The sequence below is a fragment of the Portunus trituberculatus genome, chromosome 23 (genome assembly GCF_017591435.1).
Source record: "Portunus trituberculatus isolate SZX2019 chromosome 23, ASM1759143v1, whole genome shotgun sequence".
NCBI classification, from domain to species: domain Eukaryota; kingdom Metazoa; phylum Arthropoda; class Malacostraca; order Decapoda; family Portunidae; genus Portunus; species Portunus trituberculatus.
In genome coordinates, this window is record NC_059277.1 from 8,569,770 (window position 1) to 8,591,540 (window position 21,771).

At 35.9% G+C, this 21,771-nt stretch overlaps 2 protein-coding genes across 22 annotated transcripts in view; one reads left to right on the forward strand and one right to left on the reverse strand.

Moving 5' to 3' along the window:
* LOC123507833 (protein numb-like) overlaps positions 1-4,628 on the forward strand; it is an 86,138-nt gene extending 81,510 nt beyond the window's left edge. For all 7 annotated transcript variants that reach the window (XM_045261084.1, XM_045261079.1, XM_045261081.1 and 4 more), the window contains 2 exons: positions 182-347; positions 919-4,628. In XM_045261084.1, the coding sequence (XP_045117019.1) occupies positions 182-347; positions 919-1,249 (497 nt within the window). In that variant the 3' untranslated portion in view covers positions 1,250-4,628. The remainder of the gene's footprint in view (positions 1-181; positions 348-918) is intronic.
* A 9,563-nt stretch (positions 4,629-14,191) lies between these two features.
* Positions 14,192-21,771, reverse strand: part of LOC123507831 (potassium voltage-gated channel subfamily KQT member 1-like) — a 428,798-nt gene continuing 421,218 nt past the window's right edge. For 13 of the 15 annotated variants that reach the window (XM_045261073.1, XM_045261074.1, XM_045261071.1 and 10 more), the window contains one exon: positions 14,192-15,021. In XM_045261073.1, coding sequence (XP_045117008.1) covers positions 14,540-15,021 — 482 coding nt within the window. In that variant the 3' untranslated portion in view covers positions 14,192-14,539. The remainder of the gene's footprint in view (positions 15,022-21,771) is intronic. The other 2 variants (XR_006675796.1, XR_006675795.1) reach the window with 1 other exon arrangement.

The window sequence follows — 21,771 nt, forward strand, 5'->3', positions numbered from 1 at the left end:
GATCAAATAGAGAGGAAAGTGTTAGTGGCAGAAGTATTTCATTAAGCTATTGTTTGCCGTTCTTTGTTTGATTAAGGTACTCTGCCTCTTTTTGTTTTGTTGATCAAGTTTATGAATTTTTAGCACTGTCATCTTTTTTCCATCAGTCACACACAAAGTTTATATTTTTTTGCATTTGCAGTATTGCTTCCGTCAGTTGAACCGATTCGTGAGGAGAACCCTTGGGCCAGTGCAGAGGTGAATGGTCATGCCAGTGAGGGGAAGAACAAGTCTCTAGGGGAGGAGTGGCTGTCCCAGATCAACCCACAGGCTAAGGTCGTCAATGGCACTGCTTCCCCTCCTATTGGGTGAGTTGGGATGTTGCAGCTTACTTTCTCACTTATTGTTTATTGAAATATCCTTTTGTCTTAAAAATTTTTTTTTTTTTTTTTTTTTTATTTATTTATTTATTTATTTTTTTTTTTTTAAGTATTATTTATTTCACATTAAGAGAATATAATTGTATTGCAATGAGTCAACAACTGACTGCTGCCTTTAATTGTAATTTTTCTCATCTCCCACTCTCTCAGTGTCATAAACCACATAAAACTTTCAGGGAGCCCAGTGCACCTGCCTACCCCATTGCTGTCTCACATCAATTATAGAAATAATAATAATGATTTATTCCCCCTGTTTTCTCTCTCTCTCTCTCTCTCTCTCTCTCTCTCTCTCTCTCTCTCTCTCTCTCTCTCTCTCTCTCTCTCTCTCTCTCTCTCTCTCTCTCTCTCTCTCTCTCTCTCTCTCATGTTTTCACATATGCTTAAGTTAGAAAAAACATATCAAAGAAAATTATACCTTTTCTGATGTTTGAAACATTACATGGTTGTGTTTGTTAGAATGATTTATGGTACTGGTAATGTTATCCTTATCTTGAACCAGACCTCAGTCAGCTTCTGCCACTACTACTGCTACCACCACCACCACTGTTGTTGCTCCACCCCGCCACAACCCTCCACCTCTGGCCCAGCTGAGGTCTGTTTCCCTTGGGGTCACTCCAACGTACGCCTCAATGGGGAGTGGCAGAGGTGTGATGGGTGCCCCCTGGACCAACTCCAATGGGACAGGAGGACCTGGTGCAGTCCCTCCAACAGGCCCTGTGGGATCTGATCCTTTCGAGGCTGAGTGGGCGGCACTTGCAACGAGAAATGCAAATCCTAACAACCCTTTCCTTCCAAACACTGTCACCAAGGCTTTTGAGGTACAAATGTAAATGGCAGTCAGCCACCAACATTGTTTCTCTGAAGATGATTCAACACCAAGGCATTATTATTATTGTTGTTATAGTTGTTGTTAGATTCAAATGCATACCATGATTATTTACCCACAAGGTTGTCTGCCCTAGAAAGGTTCAGTCATGGCATCTTGTTATGTGCATTGTTTTGACAAGACCTTGAGTTGCATAATTTGGCTCATTGATGATTTCTTTGCTCATATTTTTTGGTTGTTAATGGGTTATCGTGACCCACATGCAATTGTAGGCAGCCACTCCAAGAATGGAGGAAGTGGAAGTTGGCTGCTGCTGCGAGACATTCCAGTACTATTACAACTTAATAAGTACAGCACAGAGGCTCGTGTACTTACTGTCATTTTAAACAAATTAATTTATAATGCCTGGATTCTTTTTAACCCCAGTAATAGTTTAGTTACTCAGTGGCAAGAGTTTGGTGTATCATGTCTTGGGTTTCATGAGATGATTAGCTAAATTGACATATGGTAAAGCCTTTTTTGTTTCCCTAGGAAAGGTATATTTATTATTACTTGTTGGAGTAATTAAGAGTCTTCATGCTTTGTGAAGTTAAAGTTGCACAGATTGTATAATTGCTGAATGTGTAATGCAATAGAGATGTATGTTGTATTTGTATATACATATACATAGATTTATATATATACATTAAATATATATATACATTTATATATATATATGTCATACCATATTGGTAATGAAAAAGTGGTTAGTTATAAATAAGGTGTTTTCATGAGGGGTGATGATAATGACGAGTACATATTTTTTTTACAATACCCAGTATTTTTCAGTGTCTTTGAGTGATGAGTATGTTTCTGTGACCCAGGGCTAGCCAGCGCCCCAGCAAAGGCCGACACGGCAATAGTTATGTGTTTTCTGTATTTGGTGTTGGTTTGATGGTTTTTATCTGAGTTCACAATTAATTTTTTGCCTCCATTGCCTGGCCAGCCCTGCTGTTCCTTTCTTCCCTCGCACTCTACATCCCAATCAGTGCAATACAAGTTGACGTTTAACAATACCTCATAGATTAACACTCGGCCATCAAGCACGTAAGACAAAATATCTGTTTGTTGCTGGATGATGTGGATCTTGATTAGCGACTTAGAACAAGGTTTTTGTGTCATGATGGCAGATACAATTGCCATACTTGTCATTGTCAGACCAGCAGCAAAAGTGAAAGGTTCTGCAGTAATTTTAAACTGTTTAATGTTTCAAGGCCATTGGTCCACCTCAATATGTATATTGGAAACATGAATCTATTCTGTATACACTTGTAAATATCCAGTCATGTTCTTTTCATAAAAAAAACCACAAAAAAATTGCTTTTAGGAGTATGGAGGTCCTACTAAATAATAACTCAATTGATGATAAGCTATATAACTAATTTTACTTCTTTATAAAGGAAGTTTTCTCTTGAGAGAGAGAGGGGATGAGCTCTTGGCAGTGTGAACTCAGAGGAGCTGCTGATTGTATATTTGTTTCACATTAGATCATTTTTTCTTTGGATTCATTACATAAACTCTTCAAAGCTATAACCATATCATGCTGTGGATGGGCCTCATGGGACTGATGTAGGACATACATTGCCACTCTTTCCTTCTCTCACCACATTATTTGTAACTTTGTATCTCAAGTTTCCATCACTTTGTCATTTCTCAATGTTCATCTGCCTGTGTCCTTTGGTCCTTTTCAACCAATGTGTCATTGCACTCACTCCTGCACAGATGACTTCGGACTAGCTACTAATGATATTTTTGTTTTGTTATTTTTTTTTTATTTTATATATAATTATTATTTTTATTTATCATTATTATTATTATTATTATTATTATTATTATTATTATTATTATTATTATTTTATTTATATATTTGTTTTTATTATTTGTTTTATTTATTTTTTTTTATTTTATTTTTTTTCCTCCATCATTGTAGTTGTGGCTACACTGTTCCTGCACTTGTCCTGTTTTTGATAAATGTCCTGTGACTTGCACAATGCTCAGAGATGTAGAAAGTGCAGATGTGTTTTCTAGTATCCTCCATTTGCAGTGCCCCAGGGGTGGGAGGAATCCTTGGTTGGATGCAAACTGTCTTATGTCTATTCCCACATTTTTTCATAGTCTGAACTTAGATATTTTTTACTTTTTATGTATACACTGTCATCTTACTGACTTTTCATAAGTAATTACAACATGATCAGTCATTGTAGAAGGTCATGCTTTCATCACCACCACCACCACCACCATCACTGCTGCTGCCACCACCTGAATGATACATTCCTTATAGTTTCTGTGATAAACCCTCATGACGTGTGTCGGGAGCCATTTCTTTCAGGGCAACAAGATTAGGACCTACCATCTTTGTTTTGCATTTTTTTTTATTTATTTATTTATTTATTTATTCATTTTATTTTTTTCATTGATTAAATAGATGACTGTGCAGATGAACAGTGTTTGTGAAATAAGATTCAGAAGATTCAAGTTTGATGCTTTTTTATCATATTTTTTAGCAATGAAAAATGTATGGAGAAAAGAAAATTTTATCATTTAATGGTAACAATTTGATGTCCCTGACTTGAAATTGTTTGCCATTAATTGCCTGCACTACACATTCACCATACATACAATATTGGTGCTGGAAAGAATGAAGATTATCTTTGAAACATGATAAAAGGAGTTTTTGAATGTAACATTTTATATTTTCAGAATTTAATCTTTCTGAATAAAAAAAAAAAGAACATACCAAGGCTTGCATCAAAACCTAAAAATGTGTATATATTTACAGATACAGCATTTGCGATTATCTTAGATTAATTGCTGCTGACAGTGTTTTAAAATGTTATTTTCTTGTTGGAGTTTATTTTCACACAAAAATGTGCATACTACATGATAATAATAAGATGATGGTGGTGACAAGATTTTTTTTTTTTTTTTTTTTTTTTTTTTTTTTAAGCAATAACACAACATGATTGCTTTCCAAGTGTTTACATGTACCAACTAAGGGAGCCTCGTCCTGTCTCAATACTGTTTGATGTCTTGTGAATACCATGAGGGATTTCAACTCTCATACTGGATGTGTATAGTGACCATGTTTCTTCTTGCACAATAAAACGTAACCGAGCACAGTTTCCGCTAGCAGTCCTTAGGAGCGAGACAAGCAAAGGGTAGCAGTGAATTTCCATGTGCCTCAGAAGGGAGGGTGGGAATTGCTTGAAGCTGTGATTGTGATGTGCTTGTGGTGATGGTGGGGTCCAGTGCCCTGTCAGTTTTATGGTGAATTCCTATTAAAACAATATGTACAGTAGATATTAAGGGGTAGTCATGTCCACAAAATATATATATTCTGTTGACGACTTTGTCTTATTTCCATACATATCAGGAATCATCAGACTGTTATTAATAGAATAGCTCTGTATGTTTGGTAATTACTTTTGAGGATGAAATTAATGTTATTTTATTTTTCTTCAAGGAATCATGAGCCTTGGTTGATATTTCCAATGGTTTACAATGACTATATTCTTCCAGAGGCTGATTATTTTTATCCTTTAAGTGCAGGTGTAAAACACCTTCATAGGAATATGTGTTGATGTAAGTGAGGTACATCAGTTTCTTGATGAAGAAGTAACGAGTTTATAATATGAATGATCAGAGGATCATTTGAAGTTCAATAGTGTACCAGAGAGAGCAATGGAAGGTTGAGAATACTGATCAACTCTTGCACTGAACCCAGTAATGATCCCCACTTCCCTCACGACACCCGTACCCCAGCACCCAACACTCCCTTGCCATCACCTACCTGTGTCAATTTGTTAATAGTTGCATGTCTATGTTAGGATATAGATAAAACAATTCATTTGATATGTTGATAGATAAACATTGATAGATGGATAAGTAGGTAGATGGTAAATAAACATTCATACATAGATAATTTGATAGATAAGAAGATATAAATACGAGAAAATGTATATACTCCTTCACCTGTTATCAGTTCATCCTGGTATATTGTAAAAAAATGCACATAAAGAATAGAAATGGGGATGAAGAAATATAGTCCACCTTTTGGATACCTCGTTTTTTTCTTTTTCCGCTGGAGATGCAAGCACTCGTTGTAAAACTATATAGAAACAATTCCATATTTATTGCTTAGGTTGTAATCATAGCTGGACACGATAACGAAAAGAAAGAAGTCACAGTAACCAATGAATCAACTTATAGTCAAGCGGCAAATTTTAACTTAGAGTAGGCAACTCTAGCCATCGTGCCACAGTGGCGGGTGAGTGCGGACAACCAGCCTGACGGAGACTGCGGGAGAACAAGGAGCGTGTACGTGGACGTCCTGCTCAGGCATTCCAGTAAGTAATTCCAAACTGAACATTATTATTGTTTGCTACAAGAACAGCAGTCCATGTGAAGTTAGGCGGGGCATCATGTATGGTTGACTTTGGTGTGAGTGAAGATAATGATCGAGGGGACTGGTTAGCGCGATAGTTAGGTTGCCTCGTTACAGTAATTAATGTATTGTTGATTTAATTGGTGTGAAGTCTGCGGATATGAGAAAGTACCTTGGAGATGTGCCTATAGCGGCGTTATCGTTGTTTACATTGCAGCTTTGGATGGTTATGATTAATGGAGGATTGATTGGTATACAACTATGGGTTTACGGTAGTTAGCTCGTTGGATGGGGATGTGCAGTGTGCATGCATAGTTGTGGCTTAAATTGAGAATTTAGTGAAGTTATTTCTAGTGAGGGCTTACATGCATGAGACAAATTTCGATAAATAATAATGGTTATCAAAGCTTTACTGAATAGTAGACTATATATATATATATATATATATATATATATATATATATATATATATATATATATATATATATATATATATATATTTTTTTTTTTTTTTTTTTTTTTGCGTTGAAAAAGTTTCCTTTAACATTTTTGGACAGTATGTAAATACAATCACACAAGGTAGTTTTAGGTGACTTTTTAAAGGTGTGCCAGTTATCCTTGAGAGAGAGAGAGAGAGAGAGAGAGACCGACACCGCGTATTGTAGTGGTTAGCACGCTCGACTCACAATCGAGAGGGCCGGATTCGAGTCCCGGAAAGCGGCGAGGCAAATGGGCAAGTCTCTTAATGTGTGTCCCTTGTTCACCTAGCAGCAAATAGGTACGGGATGTAACTCGAGAGGTTGTGGCCTAGCTGTCCCGGTGTGTGGAGTGTGTTGTGGTCTCAGTCCCACCCGAAGATCGGTCTATGAGCTCTGAGCTCGCTCCGTAATGGGGAAGACTGGCTGGGTGACCAGCAGACGACCGAGGTGAATTACACCGCGTACTGCAATGGTCAGCACGCTCGGCTCACAACCGAGAGGGCCCGGGTTCGAATCCCGGTGGCGAGGCCAATAGGCCTCTTAATGTGTAGCCCATGTTCACTTAGCAGTAAATAGGTACGGGATATGACTCGAGGGGTTGTGGCCTCGCTGTCCCGGTGTGTGGAGTGTGTTGTGGTCTGAGTTCTACCCGATGATCGGTCTATGAGCTCTGAGCTCGCTCCGTAATGGGGATAGGGTGACTGGGTGACCAGCAGATGACTGTGATGAATTACACACACACACACACACACACGCCCGGTAGCTCAATGGTTAGAGTGCTGGCTTCACAAGCCAGAGGACCGGGGTTCGATTCCCTGGCCGGGTGGAGATATTTGGGTGTGTCTCCTTTCACGTGTAGCCCCTGTTCACCTAGCAGTGAGTAGGTACGGGATGTAAATCGAAGAGTTGTGACCTTGTTGTCCCGGTGTGTGGTGTGTGCCTGGTCTCAGGCCTTTCCGAAGATCGGAAATAATGAGCGCTGAGCTCGTTCCGTAGGGTAACGTCTGGCTGTCTCGTCAGAGACTGCAGCAGATCAAACACACACACACACACACACACACACACACAGAGAGAGAGAGAGAGAGAGAGAGAGAGAGAGAATTAGTTAACCCCTTCAATAGAGAGAGAGAGAGAGAGAGAGAGAGAGAGAGAGAGAGAGAGAGAGAGAGAGAGAATTAGTTAACCCCTTCAATAGAGAGAGAGAGAGAGAGAGAAAATTTGTTAACCCCTTCAATACTGGGACACATTTTTATTCTGGGATTTTTGAACGATTAGACCATTTTATTGGCATTAGGAAGGGTCTATGAAGGTCAGAAGAGTAATGGACTAATGGCCAGTCTTCACTAATTTAATCCCCACAAGTTTCTGAAGCTGCATAAAATCACCAAATAGTAAGCAGAACGAATGTGGAAATGCATCATGCTACTGAAGGAGTTAAAAGAAAGAAAATATTATGAAGGAGATTTGCTTTTGCTGTTGTTGTTATAGATGTTGTGACCAGGACAATACTTAATTTGTGTTCGGATGAGCAGGACGTGAGTACAAGTATGCATTCTTTGACTGGAGGTGGTGTAATCTTCAGCCCTATAGTATTATATAAAACGTAACAGTAATATTAGCAATAATGATATAATGATAGTTCGTAAAGTCAACTGCTGCATGAGAATATAACATAACGATTTTGCAGTATGGAAAAAAAAAAAAAAAAAAAAATATATATATATATATATATATATATATATATATATATATATATATATATATATATATATATATATATATATATATATATATATATATATATATATATATATATATATATATATATATATATATATATATATATATATATATATATATATATATATATATATATATATATATATATATATATATATATATATATATATATATATATATATATATATATATATATATATATATATATATATATATATATATATATATATATATATATATATATATATATATATATATATATATATATATATATATATATATATATATATATATATATATATATATATATATATATATATATATATATATATATATATATATATATATATATATATATATATATATATATATATATATATATATATATATATATATATATATATATATATATATATATATATATATATATATATATATATATATATATATATATATATATATATATATATATATATATATATATATATATATATATATATATATATATATATATATATATATATATATATATATATATATATATATATATATATATATATATATATATATATATATATATATATATATATATATATATATATATATATATATATATATATATATATATATATATATATATATATATATATATATATATATATATATATATATATATATATATATATATATATATATATATATATATATGTGTGTGTGTGTGTGTGTGTATGTAATTTCACCTCGGTCGTCTGCTGGTCAGCCAGCCAGTCTTTCCCATTACGGAGCGAGCTCATAGCTCATAGACCGATCTTCGGGTAGAACTGAGACCACATCAACACACAACACACACCGGGACAGCGAGGCCACAACCCCTCGAGTTACATCCCGTACCTATTTACTGCTAGGTAAACAGGGGCCACACATTAAGAGGCTTGCCCATTTGCTTCGCCGCTTACCAGGACTCGAACCCGGCCCTCTTGATTGTGAGTCGAGCGTGCTAACCACTACACTACGCGGTGTGTGTGTGTGTGTGTGTGTGTATATAAGTAAAGTAGAAATCATATTAATCTGTCAGTAGAGCTATCAAACTACACTAAAAACCCGTATAACTGAAACAAGAGTCTTTTTTGAAAATATAGGTTATGTGGTCACTATTTTTGAAAGTCCACATTTAGTGTCAGGGACAATAATAATGTTTTTTTTATTATTAAGGTCATAACTATAGCTATGGTGCACACCTGGGCATATCAGACATACAGACGTACAGCCATACCGTATTGATACCTGTCTGTCTGAGAGAAAGAGAGACGGTAGCCAGTCGTGAATTAAAAGCATTAGATTCAATGTCTACGTGATCAGAAGTCTAACATGAATTTTTCACTCCAGTCGGCAGAGGGAGAACTGAGCTGTTCGGAAAAATGTCTTTCATTAATGTAACATCAATAGTAATGCCAATTAAATCACTTTTAATTACTTCGCGCCAGTCTTGTTGTTACAGGACTGGCGCGGAGTAATTAAAAGTGATTTCACACCACACACCGGGACAACAAGGTCACAACTCCTCGATTTACATCATGTACCTACTCACTGCTAGGTGAACAGGGGCTACACGTCAAAGGAGGCACACCCAAATATCTCCACCCGGCCGGAGAATCGAACCCCGGTCCTCTGGTTTGTGAAGCCAGTGCTCTAACCACTGAGCTACCGTGTGTGTGTGTGTGCGTGCGTGAGCTTAGATAAGTATACATTCGCACGCTCATGACAAACCACTGCTGGATCATGTCACCTGCCAGCAAATAAATTAATAAGCGTATTGAGCATAATATGTATATGCTCAGTGCTCTCTCTCTCTTTCAAGATAACCTAGGAGTGTGGAGCACATCTAGGTAATGTACTGAACTGCAGACTTCCACACATACTGAACAGGTGGCACAACTTTTTGCTACATCACATACATGGATGGCGGGTGTTAGTCAATGTTGTTTATGATGGGGAAGTTATACTAAATAATTGTCTGGAGTAATATTTTGTCACATTGAAAATTGATCTTGAAATGCATGAGCCATGAGGGGAAATAAAGAGTAGGTGAGACACATCATTAATTCAAACTACCATAATTTGCCAGGGATAAACAGTGATAGTATAGTCCTCTTAATCAGTGAATTGTTTTGAAGAATAAGGCAGTAGAACATGTCACTGCGCAGTTTTGTTGTGGTCAAAGCTGAGAAACAGAGCTGGTCCTTGCAGACCTCTGATGGATGGAACATTTTCCTATTGTATGAATAGCTTTATTAATTCATTATACTAATTAAGCCATCACACTATATCATAAATACAAATTGTTATTAGTAGGGTACAAAAAATAAGTTGACTGCAAAAAGTTATATTTGGCAAATATAGTATTCACAATAACCAAACAGTAAATATATATATTTTACAACATACTAAACTTATGTAAATCTCCTTCCCATAATTCAACATTTCAAGTGATAATGGACTATGTTACAGATGCTTTCATGTAGTGAATATGGAATAATTTCTTGAAAATTATGTACACTAAACTACAGTGATAACAAAACTGTTTGTAGCAAGCAATACTGGACCTTCAGATCATCATATAGTAGCTTAATAGTATCTCACTTGGACAATGTCAAGCATTTTGGCAGTACTCTTGCCTCTGCTGTATTTTATTAATTTGAAAGAAAATTATGTTTTGTCATTTAGTTTGAATGTCTATATTTATCATTTGTGAATTAATGTCATTCTGAGAACAGAATTACATTATGAGCAAATTATGGAAGCAGATTTGGCCAAGTTTTCAAGCATTCAAGTAAAGAAATTGTCAACAAAACCAGTAATGGAAGCAACTGAAATATAAGCCACTTCTGTGAGCAACTTAATCTCACAAGAAATAATTTGTCTTTTGATTTCCCCCTCATCCTGGAGTGGTGAGGCTGGAACACAGTCACACACCTCACACCCTCACCCTGTGGACACACCTCACTGTCTCTCACCACAGTGAGCCTCACCATACTTGTTTAATTCTAGTTAATGTAGTATATTGATTGTGCCTTTCTTTACTTAGCCCTTATTAGTTATAATAAAATCATTGAATATTCCTTTGTGTTAGTTGAAAGAAACTCCACTACTAGATAGAAAAACAAAATGACTACATAGTACAGCAATTAATTTTGGAAAAAAAAAAAAAAAAAAAAAAAAAAAAAAAAAAAATATATATTAGCTAATGAACATAGATATCACTCCTACCATGAACCCATAAGCAAAAATCAGTTGTTGAATTATCACATAATGGATGATGAATAAGAGTATATAATATGTAATAATTTGACTGGCTTAACTAAGCTCCCCTTCAACAGTTCTTTCATTATACATATCGTGTACATGAAGTATTTTTATTGTTTATCCTGCAGAGGTGAACCATCTACGATGCCTGTCGGTTACTACTCTAATGTTGTCTGCTGGAACCACTTCGGGTTCTCTACAACATTGTAAGTGTTGCTTTTCATATTTTCTTTGAAATATTTAAATCAGAACAGTTTGTTGTATAAACTTTAGATAAAACAGTACTTTAAAGATCACTAGTAAGATTTCAGAACAGTATACCTGCATAGTGTGGTTAATATTTTGTAATTGAGAATTTACTAATCAACATTAGGAGGAATTTGTGACACTCAGGAGTTGTGCAATACTCAACATTTTAAGTATTTTCTTGTTATGTGTATGTTTAAATTCTGAAGTCTTATCTTAATTTTGCATACAATACTAGTCATCAGAATTGTTGCTGCATGATGCAAGATGGCACATGATCATTAACAGTCAGCTAGTGCATGACATTTTCATGAAGATGGCCATAATGAACAACTGAGGAGCTGGGATGATTGTGGCCTTGCCAAGGACAAATCACAAGAATGAAGGGCTTGGTTATATTAACCACAACTGGTGGTGAATCACTAGTTGTGCTAAGGCATCTCTGCCACTCACCAATTCATCCACTAACTCAGCTTATATTATTAGTGTATTGTTAGTGAAATTATTAATTATTGCAATTAACTCATTAAAATAACTTACGATAACATCCTACACTTCAGTATGCACAAAGATCTTACCAAGAAGTTGTATGGTATTTTTTCTGATCATGTGATGCCTTGCAATGCACTGCTTTAAATTTAGTCAAGTAATGTGTGATTAATTTGCATTACATGTCTTTATAAACTTTGGAAAAATGAAAGTGAAGAGCAACAAAAACACATAAAAGACAGGCTGTTCTAATCAAACAACATTTCTCCTCCCCTGTGCCACGTGTACCAAATGGTCAACCTTTGCTTCTCTCATACTGGGCGACATGTTTAATGAAGGAACACATGGGGCACATATCAAACTTAATGAAAGCTACAAGGATTCCTTGTATTTGTTACACAAGTGTCAAATTTCCTCCTGTAGGGTTGCAAATTTTCTGTGCAGGTTTTTTCTTGTATAATGCAATTTTACTCTCATTGGCCCACCTTTATAAAATTAACATAACCTAAGAAAGTAAATAAATAAATAACAATGATATGGTCAAACAACTGTGCATTGCTCAGTAAAAGGGGAGCTTCATTCTTGCCTTCAGTGATGCATCTTAGTTATCCTAATAATAATAATAGTAATAAAAAAAAAAAAAAGCAACAAAAAGAAATGTTAGTTATCACTCAGAATGTTACAATTTAAAAGGTTTCATATCAACATTCTGTTTAAACGTGCTAAACTAAGAAGAACTGATGTGTTATGATGACTAGGAAGTGTTATAAATCAGGCTCTAGCAACCATCATGTAGCAGCAGCAACAGGTACTGAAAACGTATGGTAGAGTAGTAAATATAGTTAATTATAAATTATGTTTTATCTAATGTAAATATTAATACTGATATTGCTTCTCTCCCATAAAAACATGAAATGTATAAAATTCTTAACCTCTTTGCATTTCTAGTGTGCAGCATATATGTATCTAGATTTTCCAAATGTCCTATTTTTAAAAGCAACTTCTATGCTCTATCTATTATTTCTTAATTCTCACTAGAATTTGAGACTGTATAAAAATTCAGCTTATAGGTGCCTCTGCTTCAACAAGTTCATTATTCACATATTACTGATCATCAATCATATCAAGTTGCTTTTCGATTTCTTATTCTTATAAGTTAAAAAGATATAATTAATGACACCAACAAATGTAACATCTGATTTTCCTCATTACATTCCTAGTTTTTGTATTGCAAAGTTTGGTATCTTAAAGCTTTAGCCATAATACTACAACTTTATCTGTAAAGTACTTCTGTCTCAAGTGAGCAGTCATAACTTAGTATCTGACCACACTAGACCACTCATCATTACTCACATTAACTATCAGGCATTACCTTTATTATTTAATTGCATTACCTTTTTCATTTTATCACTATCAGCAATTACTTCTTTCAGCTTCACTTTCTCAATATCACCCATTGCCTGTCTCATGAACAGATATAGAATAAAAATATTTTGTCCCTTAGTTTAGATGAACTTTGTCATGATTGATGGTCAAGTAATGTCATGGGTTGTGTGAATTCATAATCATAAAATATTCACATACTATTGAATTGTAAAATATTCATATGCTATCAGGTTAATTATAATTATTGTACTGGTGTGCACGTGATGAGTACAAACTGGAGAGTGCGGAGAGACTGTAATACTTCATAGGTGTAAAAGATGGAGTCTATATCGGAAAATCAAGAGCCTTGAGTGTAGTCAGCGCTCTTTATCATAAATATTCCTAATTGCTTAATTAATAAAAACTATGAGGTAATAATAAAATTGCTTATTCATTAATAACAACAAGTGAGTGAGACTTAGGAACTAAATCACTATTTCAGAGACCAGAATAAATGTTCCATGATAAGGCTTGTCTTGTCTTGTCTCTTATGGCTATACAATATAAGACATTGCATTATGGAGTTCAGCCATAATGAATTCCTACTGAACCAAAGTAACATAGTGAAAGACATGTTGTCATTATATATTTTCTTAGCAACAAATGTAACAATATAAAATTGCCACAACACCAGGAGTGATTTTCTGCATACCTTGTGAAAAGAAGTCAAGTGTATGTAACGTCATTGTGAATTATACCTATCCACCCATACAACTTATCTGCAGTACTGCGAATGAGCATTGTAATATTACAGAATCATAAAAAAATAGCCATTTATGGTAGTAATGTCATGAGATTGTGGATCAGATCAGTGGGGATGCAAATAACTTTTTTTTTTAAATTTTTGCTACATCAAAATGTTGTCTTTTGAGTGGGGCCACCAACAGCCTAGACAACCCTGAGTCTCTCCTCCACAGGAACCACACACTTACTAACCTTAACCAACATCAACAACAGCACATAAATTGTCACTTCCACCAGCACTTCCCACACACAAAAAACAGTAAATTAATCCTGAACATAAACAAGAGGGACACAAGGGTAAGTGGATTCCCACACAATGGAATAGGTGAGTGAGTAGGACTAATGGAAATGCATGATTAAAAAAAATAAATAAATAAAAGGGAGGGGACAACAAACTAGATTTTTAGAATGCCCTGAGTAAGAAGTAGTGTCCTTTCTTGCACCATCATGATGAGGACTCCTCCATTGTTACTATTTCAGGTGCAGGCAGGAGCTGGGAAGTCTCCGTTGCATGCAGCTCGATGCTCTCCCCCACCAATACTGGGGGCTCAAGGACGGGCAGTAGTGCATATGACGATGATGGTGACGTGGTTGGCGGTGACAACGTGACCCTGGACTCGTGGTGAGTAGGGAGATGGTGTGAGTAATGGTGACGGGGATAGTGGTGATACGTGTAAGGGTAGTGGGAGTAGTAGCTGGTGTGATGTGGTGTATGGTAATGGTGATTTAAATCTGCAGCGTGATGATGGTGGGAAGAGCTGTGGTGGGGGTGGCTAATGATGGTCGGCGCTGGAACTTGAAGTGTGGTGTCCTGTGCAACAGAGGCTGAGATGGTGGGGATTGTGATGGAGGAGAACTCATTCTCTTCCATGATGGTGGCTGGCTCTAGGGACTCGTACTCAGTCATGATTGTACTGCTGTCGTCGTCTGCAAGGCAAGGTTAGCTGTCAGTTGTCTTCATAAAGTCAGGTACTTAACGTACAGTCACACTAACCACAACACTCTACACAATGACCTGGGAACTCTCTGTACAGAGGACATTTTTCCTTTGGATATGGTACCCATGAGTTTTTTTTCATGAAAAGAAATAAATAAAATAATAATTTTAACAAAACTAGATTAGATTTCTACAAATATAATTTTTTTGAGTAGTAAGATTTAGTAAAATAGTCAATTTTTTATTCTTTATTAAGATACAATTTATCCTACTAAGATGTACAAGGAGAAATCATAGTATCAAATTAAGTTGGACTGAAAATGAGTGAAAATAGTAATGCCATAAAAAATGGCAAGTAATAGTTGTGCCATGCAGTCAAAATTCTGTACACTTAAGGTTTTATCACATTACTGACTGACTACATTGTTGCTATCGGAGACATGTTGCTGCAAAGCTTTGTGGCTGTAATACAGTTTAGTGTTTGTGTTGAGCACAACAGTAAGTGACACTGTCTTCACCAGCAACACAAATTATTTATTTCTGACAATGAAACTCAAACTTAGACTAAACAAATTGTCATATTAAACGAAAATTTACATTGCCTTTTGACCCTTATCATGAGGCTGAGTTTGTGATACCATATATGCTGGATTTATATAGATGACCCCAATTTTTTTATTGAAATGTTTAGGTTTTAAGCTATTACTTCTGTATAAGATGACAACCATAATGGTCGCCTTGTGCATCACTGACAAACCACAACATGAAGAGCTTTTGTGGCAGTCGGTTCCCTCACTTAAGTATGTTTAAGTATCAAAGCAAAATTAACTATCCTTGTTCTGCACAGTTCCATATATTTCTGCTCTCTGAAGTGGCAGAAACATGCATTATTTTCTTTTCTTGATGACTATGGTACTAATCACCACAGTTTTATTGCTGGTGCCTCACTGGGGCCCCTGGGGAGCCGTAACCTGGCTGTTCCTTCACTTTAGTAAAACTAAATTGTACTGACCCGTAAGGTGTCGTTTACCATTCTACTAGATTTCCAACCAAAACATTCAGTCTATACTACTCATGGTTCTTTAACCCTTATGTTCCGGTGATTAAACTATTTTCCAATATCCCATGACGGGTAAAAATGGTAAACCTAGAAATTGTCAGAAGACTGTTTGAATATTAGTAATTATTTTCTCTTTGTTATTCTGAATACAATGATGTACTTTCTAGCTCGATGTGACCTCTGATAGTTTAGTTATTGCCTTATCAAGGATTTCTCCTCCGCCCGCTGTGTGATCCGTCAAGCAGAAACAGCTCGGTGAGCAATGACACTGCGCAAACACAAACATACTCTCTCTCATCTTGGAAGAGAAATTGTACACTTCCAGAGAGAGAGAGAGAGAGAGAGAGAGAGAGAGAGAGAGAGAGAGAGAGAGAGAGAGAGAGAGAGAGAGAGAGAGAGAGAGAGAGAGAGAGATTCTTTCACCCTTTTCATATCAAGTTTCAAGCAAATAACATGTAGGTATCATCTCTCTCTCTCTCTCTCTCTCTCTCTCTCTCTCTCTCACACACACCCCTTGATCGTCTTCCCAGAACACGAGAGGCACGCCTGCGTCTCCGTGAGCCACTCTGGGTTCTCAATACGATGTTTGGAGTCTGTTCTCCATCACCACTATCTCTGTCTTCTCTCTGTTCTGAGAAAACAGGTGGATCCTCTGAATCATTTTCCGAGTCTTCACTACTGCTGTCTTCGCTTTCTTCAGTTTCTTCCTCATAATCACTGTCACTGTAGTCAGGCTCAGAAGCACTGCTAAATAAAAATTATCTGTCTTGTTGTTGTTCCACAGTGAGTTATGAACTGAGACGTCCCTTCGCTCTTATCAGGGTGTTTTCGACATGGCGGGTCGTTGGGGTTGCTAAGTGTCGCCCTCAGAATGGGAGAATAGCTTCATTACCCATAAATATACAGAGCTAGTGGCAACACTACAGGTGGAAAAAGAAGCCAGATACTTCCACTCGCCATCTGACTCGAGAAACTGCGCGTGGAGCTCAAACATGAGGCGCGAAAATTCTTGATTATGGGAACAATCGCCGTCGCTACGGATGCACTGATGGAATCGTTCATATACGATCGCCGGAACATAAGAGTTAATCACAGTATTATCAACAAACGGCGTTCTAAGAATATTCTGACTATTTCATTAAATAGCAGGTGATGCAAATAAATAGTGTTATATACCAAATCAAATGAAGATATTTCATGAACATGTATGACGATGTGGCATGTCAGGACGGGCGACGTTGCTAGTCCACCTGAGGTGGGATTTCCCCTGGGGGAAGGGAGAGGAGTCAGGTCACCACGCAGGTGCAAATCGACTCACTTCTCATTTGGTCGCCACTATGGAAGGATACACTGATGCATCCTTGTCTGTGTGTTGTACAGCCAAACCAAGAAGTTTGTCTACAGAATTAATAAATAAAGCTTGCAAGGACCACTTTTACCAATAAATCAAGTGAGGAAGAGGACAGCAGATGCAACTGGTATATCTGAAGGCACAGTTACGAGGATTTGTCACAGTGCAAACAAGATGTACACCACACAGCATCACAACCTTATCAGCGTTTCTTTTCCCCACTCATTATATTACACTGGGTATCTCGAGAGGACATAATAGTAAATATTTGGTAAATAAATTATCAGCCTTATTCTTACTTTTATAACCAGCACCTTAACTATATTTAATTTACCTATGGCAACTTCATGTCTTGTCCATCACTTATATATTTTTTTAGAGAAGTCATGCATTAAAATAAATAAAGAACAGTTATTCCGTTTTCCTTGAAGTAATGAGAGATACGGTAGCGTCGCACGGATTATAGGCCTAGCCCTACGGGTCAGTATAATTTAGTTTTACTATAGTCACTATCACTACTGCTACTTTCAAAATACAGCAATCCTTGATTTATTAATCCAACAATTAGCGTATACACAAGTACCTTAAAATTTAAGGAGTTAAGGGAATTAAAAATCAAGGCTATGATTGGCTTAACATAAGCAGTCATAGGGAATTAAAAATCAAGACTATGATTGGCTTAACATGAACAGTAATGGTTTCTGTTAGTCTAATCAGCAAATGATGATGATTATTATGGCATGGCTGAGTGCACCAACATATGCAATATATATATATATATATATATATATATATATATATATATATATATATATATATATATATATATATATATATATATATATATATATATATATATATATATATATATGGTACAGTGGAACCATGTACTCTTTGGGGTCTGAGGGGTCTCCAAGCGCACGCAGATTCAAATTTGGGCCACAGTCCAAGTAAAGGTCGAGCTTCTTTACTTTGGGCAATGGTTCTCTAACAGGTGGGCTCAGATAGGAAGTAGCTAAAAAAGACCTCCTTTACCCCATTAAATTCCTGTGAAAAACTCTCATATATATATATATATATATATATATATATATATATATATATATATATATATATATATATATATATACACACAGTAGAGACTCAATACTCGAACAACTAAATACTCAAACTTTTCAATACTCTAACACAAAAGTTCAATTTAATACTTGAAAAAATACTTGATAGTCGAACGTCCACACACATGTTGTTAACAAAGGCTCCCTGGTGTCTCCCTACTCACTCCGCCACTTGTAACTTGTGCTGCCACGGTCATCAGAATAACATTATCCTGCATTCTATCTGTAGTTTTTCATTGATAAACTTACATTAACACCAAAGGCTTATTAGTGGTGAATATATCAGGTAATCAAATGGCCACACATTTGGTCGTATACAAAGGTCTGTCCTCTCCCTTATCGCAGCTGCGAGCTGTACCCTCCACTATTGCACAAAATTGGTGCATCTACCACTGTGCAATAGCCAAAATTGCAAAAGCTGAATTGAAGAACATATGGCAATCAGATTCACAGTAGGACATCCAAACTGTCATTTTTTGTTACTTTTTGCAGTTTTTATACCATATAATAGTAAAAAAAAAATAATAATAATTATAAAAATAAAATATGGACCATATGTGACTGCATATAGGATGCATCTTTTTCCCAAAATTTTGATTAAAAATATTGTCCTGTGTCTAATATGCTTACTTGAGACCTCCTGCTGGCTAATCTTCTCCCTAACGCTCACTAATCTAACTCACAATCAGGACCTCTACCTACCTTAACTTGCATGCATCATTATTTTATTGCTGGTATTATTATTGTTATTAGTTGTACGTAGTATTACTTTGAAAATGAATGATCATGAAAATGGAAGCAATCTAACCAGTAAGACTGTGTGACTCTTCATAAATATCAACTGATCAGAACCCCGATTTGATGCCAACAGGCAGTGAGGAGTGACACCAAGTTCATGATAATAAAGTTGATAGTGAATGAAAAGAAAAAAATTGAAAAAAAGTTGATAGTGGAAAAAGAAAAAAAATAGATAAACCTGCAACAACAAAAGTGAAAAAACATTGGGGAGCTGTTGCAAAGACTATTCACCAACTCAACAACTGAAGTACTGAACTGATCTAATCATAACAAAACTATTATGGATGCTGGAGGAAAAAGATTGAGCAACAGTGTCTCCTGTAAACTACAAGTGGTAGATATGCCAAGCAACATGGCAATAGAGCAGCAGCAGCAAGGGGTTTTAAGCCACAACCTAAAGAAAAAAATATAAATGTCTGATGACTACTACTGCCATATATATATATATATATATATATATATATATATATATATATATATATATATATATATATATATATATATATATATATATACACACACACACACACACACACACACACACACACACACACACACACAGTGGTACTTTGACGTACAAATTTAATTCGTTCCGTGACGATTGTTGTATATAAAAAAAATCGTATATCAAATCAATTTTTCCCATAGAAATTCATGTAGATAGAATTAATTCGTTCTAGTGACACGAATTTACCCCTCTCCCCAAAATATTAACATGCTTTAAATACCAACCAAATATAGATTTAATATAAGATAAATACAATGTTTATTGTATGCATCATGTAAATGTACTATATTGCCCCAAATAACAACTTAATCCGCAAAACTCGGGACACATCGATAGACGTTCATCACACAAGACTCGGGGCACGTCGATAGACGTTTAGGCATTTATGGGCTATATTTTCGCTATTTTCTTCCGTCTTCTTTGCTTGTAAGCTGGCAACATTCATCAGGAGTAAACATATGCTATACATACGTCACTGTGTCAAAAACTCCCACGATGGATGGTGGTAGCGACAGTGATTTCACTGTGTCCGATTCTGACACCTCTCCCATGCGCCTTGAATGAGAGTGGTATCAGAACGAGAGAGAGAGAGAGAGAGAGAGAGAGAGAGAGAGAGAGAGAGAGAGAGAGAGAGAGAAAGAGAGAGAGAGGGAGGGAGGGAAAAGAGAGGAGAGATACAAGGGGCCCGTTTTCTATCGCTCTATCCAAGGCCGCTAAACCCAATCGAACGCAAGGCCATGACAGCGATGATACCCTCATTCAACCTGTGATATTTTGGTAATCATAGCATCTAGAGACTTCTGGTTTTTTGCATTGCAAAGAGGAAGAGTTGCTTTTGTGGGCAGAACACCATTTGTACTCACCCGTTTATTGAATTTCCAAGTGTAATCAGTATGTGAATATAGGCTATTTTGTGTGTTTCTTGCCAAACCTGCCGAGTTAGCGTGAGCGAAAACTCCTAACTTGCATTTGTATTTGCTGACGCTGTGATAGAACTTCATTATATGACCACTGACAGATACTGCAGTTCCATCCCTTAATTTACCTCAAGGTAGGTTAAATTGATGAATTTTCTAAATGATTATTGTATGCCTCTGTACTGCTTATAGTGCTATATAGCCTACCTGTGAAGCAAAAACATTACCAGTGTTATTTAGATATAAGCCTACTTCAGTTTCAGCCCCAACTCATTTTCCTTGGTGATGTCATATCATTTTTTGCCAAAATATGTGTACTTTAGAATTAGGAATCTAAATGATAACATTAAGACAAATAAGAAAAAAAACATAAGTCATGCAAAGGTCAAAACAGAAAGCTAATGAAACTGACCACATGAATGATATGTAGTTTATTTTTTCACAAGGACTATATTTCCTGTTTTCCTTTGCTGTTTATGTTATGATTAAGTGGATTATATATTCAATAACAAATACTGAATATCTATGCTAACATTATGAATGGTGTGAACTTAATTTTTCTTTGTATTATGACTACTGTTTGCCATAATTATTATGAATATATTTGTGCTTACAATAGACCCTTTAATATTCTATCTATTCATCTAATTAGTAATGCATGTAATATGTAATGCAGTTAAAAAAAAAAGGGGAGGGGAAGAGATAACAGGCTCCAAGGCTGGTCAAGTTAAAGTCAGTACTGAGTGGTGGGGAGGTGTGGCGTGGATGATGTCATCACCCTTGCTCCCCGCGCTGGGCCCTCTCGGATGACATGAGCAGATACCGTATCTGTGAATTTTTCTTACCGTATATCGAATCGAGGGTAGTAATATCCAAATGCCGTAACTGTGAATTTACTGGATAAAGAACTACCGTATAACAAGGACTTACTGTATATTTATTATTATTATTATTATTATTTATTTTTTTTTTTCAAGATTATGGGCTA